Here is a 9,794-nt window from a genome sequence, read left to right on the forward strand (position 1 = left end):
TAGAGATAATGTCTAACCGCAATGTAATGATATTGCTTGGGGAACAAAGAAGCCGGGCGTCTGGTTGTAGAATCATTCTAACAGACCCGTCGTTTGCCATTGTGCCTGTGAGGTTTCAGCTTGTCTCATTAAGTCTTACACTCAGTCTGATACTTGGCGTGACGATCCGCTGTTCGGGAGTTAGAATTCACCTCACAGCATCGGGCATTGGTATTCATCATTGAAATCTCACAGCACTGATTTCGTTGACTTTTGATTGTCGGTGTATCAGTAAAGTGGTCAGCTAATATGAAGAGGAAGATTCCAGACTTCACCAGACTCGTTCGCAGTGCGCTTCCTATTAAATGTCAACTTATTTGTCGCATTGTTCCGATGATGCTGTAATCTACTTCTTTCCGGCGATTTTTTTAATTTCGCTTGTGATGTTGGCAGCAGATGCGAGGATCATGCCGTCATCAAATTTGATTGAGCACGCACCGGCTGGTTTAATAAACCCTGTGTGACATGGCACCCTGGTTTGCAATTATCTCTTCCACAAAGGGGAAGAAAACTGTTGAAAACTAACTAGCAGCCCAATATTTATTTATATCTAAAATATTTACAACATGCTAGACTTTCACGGAAGCAGCAAACCGATCGGCTTACGCAAATTTTATCAAGACGTACGTTATCGAAGGGAAAGTTAAGACTGTTCCGAACAGCCAATCAACTACGAGAAAAGATTCGGACTAGTTAATCTACTCTTTTCGTTTCAACAGTGCAAGCTCCTTGCTTCCGTCGCCTACAGCAAACACTTCATGACATTGCCCTGTCCCCTATCTTACAAAGGCGTCAAACTGCCGCCTCTTTTCAACGTGGTAATTTTGTCCTGGCTGACGACAACTCATCCAAAAGAAAACTCAATCACACGGCAAGCCTGCTGAGTGGATATTTTGCCCCATAAATATGATTGTCCTTAGCCACAAATGAGAAAAGGTGCACGCCTCCTGGTTAATAGCCAGCTGACATGAGAAAGGTCCCTTATATGAAGTGTTTGCGATCACCTTTTCCGGAGAAAAGCTTTGTTAAATGTCCCTCCCTAATTGCAGTTTTCAGACGATCACCCGGCACTCAAATAAAAAGAAGATTATGAGAGTCATGACATACGTAGGCTTCATTCAATATACTCTCATCGATTGAGTCTACATACGGGCACAGACCAGTACCCGCATAAGACTGGCCGGACCTTGACCTAATGAGGTGACAAAAGAGAGGTACACGTGTGGGATTAGTTGGAATTTGATCTATTGAGGTAATAAGAAAGATATGTCTCGTGGCAAACATTGGTTGGAATTTGATCTAATGAGGTAATAAGAAAGATATGTCTGGTGGCAAACTTTGAAAAGAAGAACCGATTGAAACGAGGCGGAGTGTACAACGTACAATGGTTTGCAGGATTTTCCGATTTGGTGTTTTTTTTCTCTCTCAGCATTGCCTATAGGAACTCATTTTGGAAGCTACAGGGAAAAATGACCATATTGTTTCTTTTCTTGTAGACCAGTGTACATGATAAGTCTACATAATGCAACGCAACTCAAAGTAGAATAGAATGACCTTCGACATAAAGTATTCAAAGTTGTCTATTTTGGTTTGATATAATTCATATATTTTTTTAACTCGATAAACCTGTCTGCCTGTCTATCTCTCTAAGTCTGTTTTTCTGTCAATATGTATGTATGTATGTATGTATGTATGTTGTATGTATGTATGTATGTATGTATGTATGTATGTATGTATGTATGTATGTATGTATGTATGTATGTATGTATGTATGTATGTATGTATGTATGTGTGTGTGTGTGTGTGTGTGTGTGTGTGTGTATGTATGTATGTATGTATGTATGTATGTATGTATGTATGTATGTATGTATGTATGCACACTGTGTATCTACGCATGAGCGGGTTCATGCAGAATGAAAGTCTTCGCCCCACTCGTATTAATAAAATGCGCTAAAGGCAATCCAATTAAATTTTTCCTATGCCATTCTCCAATTTCTGTTCAATGAGTGATCGCATTTAAACTAATGAATTTATACACCCTGGATGATTATCTCCATAATTGTAATGAAAATGTTATTAACCAGCTCGTTCAGGGTTATCTTTTTTTGCTTTTAAGCAAGCAGTCAAACAATTATTTAGAATTTCTCTGACAGAAAACAAAGCTATTGTACATTCCGTCTCATTATTATGCAAATAAGTTGTGAAATGATGCTTAAATGATATCCAAGGAGCTTTCTTATCTCCTCTTAAATGTTCCTACGACACTATTAAGTGTACTACACGTGTTTTAATTTCAAAGCCGTGTCTGATGACGATCTCACATGCAAGTTGAACCCTAAAATAATTCCAAGTCAAAAGACAATAGATCAAGTATACAATCATCATCAAGCCAATATTGTATGGGAGTTTATTTAAAATTCTAAAACTACTTTTAAATTGCTTTTCAAATTCTCAGAATTGTTGAGGTCAATGACATTCTTGAGTTCTGGCTTCCAATGCATCAAGTCAGATTTAACCTTTCACTCAATGACGTCATGAAAGGGGACGAAACTGGGCTATATCTCCTTCATTTTCAGAGTACTTTGTCATGACGTCATCGTACGTTATACCCACTAATCGAGAGGGAGTTTCTGCAGTTGGCACAGTACTTACATAAGAAGGAAAACCAGAGTTTCGTGTCTTATCTTTTATTTGACTCAATCATAATGACGTTTAAAGACAACATCATTTTAAAGGCAGATAAATTTATTGACAGAAAGACAGGTGTGCACTATATAAATAAAGCATAATTTGCCCTCTATTTCCATTAATCATAATTTAGAATATTGGTAAGGCCAGGATAATATACATGAAGTACTAGTTCATTTTTGCGTTGTAGCACCGTAGCTGCACTTCCTTTTCACAGTGGAACCATTCACCGATCATCTGTTATGTAAAATAAAATAGGAACTAGGTCACCAAAAAAATCACCATTATACGTTACATATTCCTTTATTTTCAATTCACGATATTACTGTTCAAATTACTGTTACAGCTCATTGTTGCTGTCACTCTTATGGATGTCGATGTTGTTGTTTTGTCTTTGGGTTGTCACACTCCCGATACCTGGCAGAGTGTTCTTGGTTTGCCATGAGTACTCTGAAAGTGGTTGAGGGCGCACTGTATTGCTTTTGTAAATCTTCTGAGGTGGTTTAGATCCCAGATTAGCTGGTGCGCCTTCAACGTCCGGGCTCAAGATTTGAACTCCGGCTATTTACAAAGTTTCTCAAAAGGAGATCTATAGCCAAGCTTTAGTTTGCGAATGGACCTTTCAAAAGATAAAAGTGCAACTATTGCACTTTCGTGACAATCAACAATCATGTCGGAAAGAAATAAAAATCATATATTTGTATTTATGAATGTGCATTTTCCATGTAAGGGATTGAGGCAGTTTCGGACGTTTTGCGATGAGCACTTTTCTGAAGAAAACAGAAATTGACGTACGTATGTGGCGTCTAGGAGGAAAACTGACAACAGTAATGCTGTTATTGTTTGCTCCGTTGGCAGTGTATGAGATATACCCATGCAATGTTTGTTGTATTGCCGTGTCGTTTTTGGGGGGCTTGGGTTACTGTTATTGGTTTTTTGGCCTTGTTAATTTTTTTGTTTTGCTTTTAACCCGTTCTCTGTTATTCAGAATCTAAAATAGCCAGGGATGGATATGATACGATATGCAGATAAACACTTTTGTAAGTTTTAAAGGAAATCAAACTGATTAAATTGACGTTTGGCCTGTCGTACCTGAACGATAACAGTAGACGCCATAACGTTCACCTAGGTCTTCAATACCGACTTGAAGTTCAACTACGCCTGGTTCATCGCCACATTCTGCAGATCGGTCATGCGCAGGGTACCCAACACGTCCACCTGCTAACCAACCAGGTTTACAATGCTGATAGCCATTTCGCCATTCTTCCTCAAGTTGGTCGTAGGTGGCGATAGAGTTGCCTTGCCTAACACACTCAGCTTTAGCTGTGGCGTACGTCGGGGTACCGTTACAGGCTTGCACGAAGTAGACTTTTCTATCTGAAAACACACACAAGAAAAACCAAATTAATGTGTGTAGCTTGGCATAATATCAGTGAATAGTTAAATAATAACACACGCCAGCAAGGGCAAGATCATGATTTATTGCCCGCCCGAGGGATGGTGCTCATTCGGCTCGGGCATCATCAATATTACCGTCATAAGCACCAGCCCGAGGGCAGGCAACAAATCGTGATCTTGCCCGTGCTAGCGTGTGTTATTAATTTTATTACACCGAACAAACACTTGTTTTCGAAACTGCTCAGAATGCAGTCAAGTGTCGACCGAGACTCGCCACAGTGAAACGTTCTATTTGTTGCTCGATCGCAATGCTACATGAAGTTGAATTAACGTCTAAAAACGAAGACAGCGTTGTTCAAGTTTTTCTCATTTAATGTACTAAACGTCGTCATATACTTCAGGTCGAGCTAATTTCTTGTACCTTTTCAAAAGCCATTGCTTTACAGAAAATACCAAGCAAATGTACGCGATGATGTGGTACGCGCAGAAAGGACGCGCGGTATTCTAGAACGTTGTAGCGGGCTATATCACTGCACGCGACAGGGCTGTATCAGCGCACGCGACAGGGTTATATCGCCTAAGCCATGTTCTATCACGTTTTGTTCTATATCACGTGAGTGAGGCTCAGCCAATCATAGTACCCGAATAATACGTGAGGTGTAATAATCTATTTTGCGTGACACTAGGTCGATAACCTGATACTTTATACGCAGGCAGAACGAATTATTATATGTGATATTTATGCCGTATATATTTATGTAATAAAGCACACCCAGCGATAGCGAGAGCATATATGAAGTGAACTGGTCAAAATCTCGTGGTATGCCGTCGCTGGGGGGGGGGGGGGGGTGTGATTTGTTGCTATTAGATCATAACAGTCTATTGAATTTCTGGCATGGAACGTCAGAAAAGGATTTTTGCTCTCGCCGAATGCGCGCGCGTGTGAATTCTTTAACGTTTGCCAAATTTTAAGAGTAACATTTCATTTTGAATCAAGGCTCTGTTTATGGTGTATTCGAAAGATCTCAAAAAGTGGACTCGATAAACGTGACTTCAATAAGTGACCGTGAATCACTAAAACTCTTCGATGAATTTGAAAGTGTAAAAGTCCAACGACGAAATCTTGACTTCCAAAAATCGATTAATTGCCGAAATAAGTAGTCGGAAGTTGAAACTGCAGACTGCACATATGACCAGAGCATCTTCTATGGTGTAACATTGGCACATTAGTAACTCAAATTTGCACACGGTAGAAGAAATACACGGGTGTAGGAATAAGCCGTGTCCCGTAAAGGCAATGAGCGTGATTTGTTTGCCATGCGAAATACACTGCTTTAACCGTCTTACTATAAACTCAGGTGTTAAAAATGTTAAGCGATTGACATTTAAGAAATAAAGCATGTCGGTATTGTGCAGTATTGTGCTAACACAACAACAAAATTATAAAAATACTCACTATTAGGGTAGCAGAAGACACCATATTTTTCCCTGATATCTCTGAAACCCAACGAAACAATCCCAACTCGGTTGCCGCAAAGTAAGCATCTCTGCTGCATGGGATACGCCACGGTACCCAAACTCAGCCAACCTGGGGAACACTTTTGGTAGCCTTGACTCAAAGATCGGTGCAATTGCTTGTAGCTGGCAATTGTAGCGCCGTATCTGAGCTTACACTCGGCCATGGCATCTACGTAGTCCAATGACTTACGTCCGGCACAGCCGTCAACGTAGAACACATCTGTAAAAAATATATAACAATCATTCCAGAATGAATGAAACTGAAAGTTAAAACATGGTTACAATGTCGATCTCAACAAAATTTACGGTATACAAAACCGAGGTTTCACAGAATATGCAATATTTCACCTCGGACTTATAAAACTAAGTCAAATAATATGACATTTATAATTAGCGTTTTCTGTTTCACTTCTTACAAAGGCGGAAGTAAAAGCTAAAGATTCATAATTCATCCTGCGTTCGGGTTTTTCACTTGATCTAATTTCAGAATACTCTACGAACACACTCCACACCGTTCTACGAAATAACCCCATGGCGTCACAATGCAAGCGCGCCATACTCGGGGTATTTGATGATGAATGACCGACGACTGTGGAGACATTAATTTTCTAAACTTACCAGCACTTTTGGTTAGGGGCTGATGTCTGCCATTGTGATTCTGATGGTGATTCCTGTGGCGATACGGATATCCATCTACAAGGACCTGAATTAAAGTAAGTAAGAACGAGCTTATTCTCTGTTCAAAAGGTAAGTGGTTAGGTTAAAGATTGCCGATGAGATCGTAATCAAAATTAATCAAATTTTAGGACATATGCAGGGTATAAAATCTGAAGAAATAATTTCTCTGTGTGAGGACCATTCCCATTCATCGTTCTACCCACGAATTAAAGCTCCATAAGCTGTATCTTTTGGATATTTTTTCAGAACTTTTGTTTTGTGGTTTCCCTACACTTTCTGCACAGACTCCTTAAACTGTAATGTAATGCCAAGTATTTAGCATATCAACACAACCTATATGAGTATAATCTCCACTGTTATTGTTGAAAATTGTATTCTTAAGTCCGGACTAGAATTCATTTGTGAACAATAAACAATGATCTCTACACACACATAAACTGTGTTGACAAAAAGAATACCTGAAAATTCAGCATGACAAGCGGATTAGGGTCAGACACGGTAGTTGATATACAGAAGCAGAATACTGAAAAACTTGCCACAAATTACAGCTTATGTGCTTATAAAAAGGCCGATTATCCATGGTGTATAAAGAAATCTTTGTCAAGGCGTAAGATATATGAGACTACAACATTTCGTTCATGTCTTGAAATCATGGCAATGACAAGTTGTACTGTTACTTCTTTGATACAAAGTCTACGAATATTTTGATATCAAAGAAATTTGCTTATTTACAATGACACTTTACGAATTTGCATGTCTAAATTCACGGAAAATATAACGTACACGTAATTACGACTACGTGTTGAAGTGTCGTTTGACGTCCCGACCGTCTTTGCTACACACGTACGCCACGTCCTGTTATCATGTGACAAATTTGCTACGTGCACTGATGGAACGTAATTACGTGTAATTAAACCTCCCTTATTGTACAGAATATTACAACGCTCTAATATTGCAATACTTATACCAATCTTTGTATTGAATGCCGGGACTTCCAACCTCGTCTACACATTCGGACTGTAGACACTTATAAACGATGTACACATACTATTTTTGATTACCTCATGTGCCAGATTACTTAAAATTTGAGGAGAAGTGAGACTCATCTGGTACAATTTCCAATTTCAAATTATAAACTAAGCTTCTTCTCAGAGGTGTAATAGTTAGAAATACGTCTACCATCGTCTCGAAGACAAATCAGTCAAAATATGATGTGAAACAGCTAGATTGCTGCAAAGAATCGTGACTCATTATCGGACATGCGCATAACAAAGACTAGATTAATTAGATCACGTGAAACGTTTTTGTTTTTCTAACATCAAATATGTATTCATTAATAAAATTATCAACACTTTATTCCGCGGAGCATACCGGTAATACAACAACGGAATTACTAGACTAACTTTAAGGTTTGATATGTTTAGCGGCCCTCCCTTCATGATCAAATTCGAAGACGCTAGAGAGATATGGAAGCATTTTGTGCTTTGAGGAAACTATTGAGTTGCGTTATTAATCCTCAATCGAAGTTACCAAAGCCGAATGGAAACAATATAGTTTATAACATAAAATTGTATGACTACAATACAATTAGTGTACATCGATGGCTAAGTGCACGACGGACTGACTCACTCTCTCCGCTACTGAGGACGAGAAGGAAACGAACCTGAAAGACGTGTAAGTGAGTCAAAGCGCTAAGTGCGATCCTATTGCCCGTGTCCCCAGTCGGTGCAGCATGCGCAGTGAATGAAAAACCCATTCCACTTACTAGTACACACTGGATCACCACCAACATAAGCAGGGCACAACGGATGTAGGACGCCATGGCAAACTCGTCTCGGTGGGTGACTATCGTAACCAAAATGTAACTTCTGGAAAAACCATCGCACTTTTATGTAGTTCAGCGGCCAGCGGAAAAAGACATTCGGAGAAAACATGTGACAGGGATGGTGTAATCCTATACCACAGGCAGAAAACAGCAGTAAATGCTCCAAAGCCATAAATCGCCCACGCATATCCCTTATTTGTATTAAATTGGGGCTGCTGGTGTCCGGTACAGCTTCGAGAGCCGTCGTTTTGATCACGTGGAATATGGTCTGACGAAATATTACAGAGCACTTTCATCTTACGTCAAACGGTTACGCCCCTATGGTATTTTAGGGTTGCTCATACTTTGCCTGAAATAAAGACAAGATTAGCTTATTTCGCGTGGCCTAATGTACACATTCTGCACTAAAACACTTTGAAAAGCTAAATTTAACCCATAATGTTCGAATTATTTTGCAAACCGCTGCCATCTATTTTACACTGTCTTTTCCGATGGGATGATATATACTCTACAGATAACATATATATGACTACAGATAACATATATATATATCGGCTTCTATCTCGTTAACAAGGCAAAATGTGACTAATTAGATATAGCGAAGTTGAGGAAATTTTCCCTTGAAAAGCCAAGAGAGGATGCCAAGTTTACCGATGACGGTCTTTGCAGCTGACGATTCGTTGATACTTGGCATTAATACACAATAACGTATCACGCCACAATCTGTAATTAGATAGCGGATAGCTGGATTCTTCTCCTAAATCTAGCTCTGCCAACTTGTTGACTGATTTGTCCTACTTTGTAACTGTCCTTATTGACCGTCTCAGATTGTCGCAGAAATTCGAAAACGGAAATTCATTCGTTTAGGGGGGAGGGGTTTGACCTCCATTCCATTAGTGAACTTCACTTTCGCACTTTTATTTTGTGATCACAAGTTTTCGTGTGTTTAGTTTAAATTAAAGAAACTGCACACTCCTGACAACAAATATGTAACTGTTTTTAGCTCGTTTGTGCCCCAAACACAATTCACCGATAGTAACATGGTATCCTAAACCTTTCATTCATGAAATTAAACAAAGACAAAAAGTATCATTTTTTAAATGTGCTATTTGTAGGCGTCTAACCACTAGATGTCTTTATTCTCACTTCTTATGCACCAGGTCATAGTCGTTTTAATATGATTAAACATGCCTGGGCCCCTTTATTTACCGCCCCTATATAGTACAAATTGCGTGTTCACAAAGACAAAGAACAGCACAAGAGATGCAAGAAGGGAAAGTAAAATAAAATGAAACTTTTATGCGGTAAAATGCCCTGTTAGTACTCAAATCTGATCGATTACTTTAATTGTATGTGGCAAGGGGAATACGTCTTTAGTAGCTATAGCAAAATGCAACATTGTACTCTCAGGCAGACATGAACATTTCGCACTTATGAAGTTTCGTGTGTGACAATCTGAGACGGTCCCTTAGTGGGAGCTAAAAGTTTTGGTCGATCACATTAAATCGGAACTGAAATACAACCGGAAGTTGGTTCAGAATTTCACAATGATAGTCTTAATTGACAGCTAATGTTGCGAGGATTTGTTGCTCAAAACGCTAAGTCATACAAGGGAAATCATTTCTCTTTTAGTATATGGCACAGATAT

General features: G+C 39.2%; 1 protein-coding gene across 1 annotated transcript; it reads right to left on the reverse strand.

Moving 5' to 3' along the window:
* Positions 1-2,413: 2,413 nt before the first annotated feature.
* LOC139147690 (brevican core protein-like) lies at positions 2,414-8,239 on the reverse strand. Its single transcript, XM_070718853.1, has 5 exons — positions 8,087-8,239; positions 6,262-6,346; positions 5,582-5,863; positions 3,820-4,104; positions 2,414-2,964 (listed from the first exon to the last, which is right to left on the reverse strand). The coding sequence occupies exons 1-5, from the start codon at positions 8,141-8,143 to the stop codon at positions 2,954-2,956; spliced, it is 720 nt and encodes a 239-aa protein (XP_070574954.1). The 5' UTR covers positions 8,144-8,239; the 3' UTR covers positions 2,414-2,953.
* Between the last annotated feature and the right edge of the window lie 1,555 nt (positions 8,240-9,794).

Source organism: Ptychodera flava, chromosome 2 (genome assembly GCF_041260155.1).
Source record: "Ptychodera flava strain L36383 chromosome 2, AS_Pfla_20210202, whole genome shotgun sequence".
NCBI classification, from domain to species: Eukaryota; Metazoa; Hemichordata; class Enteropneusta; family Ptychoderidae; genus Ptychodera; species Ptychodera flava.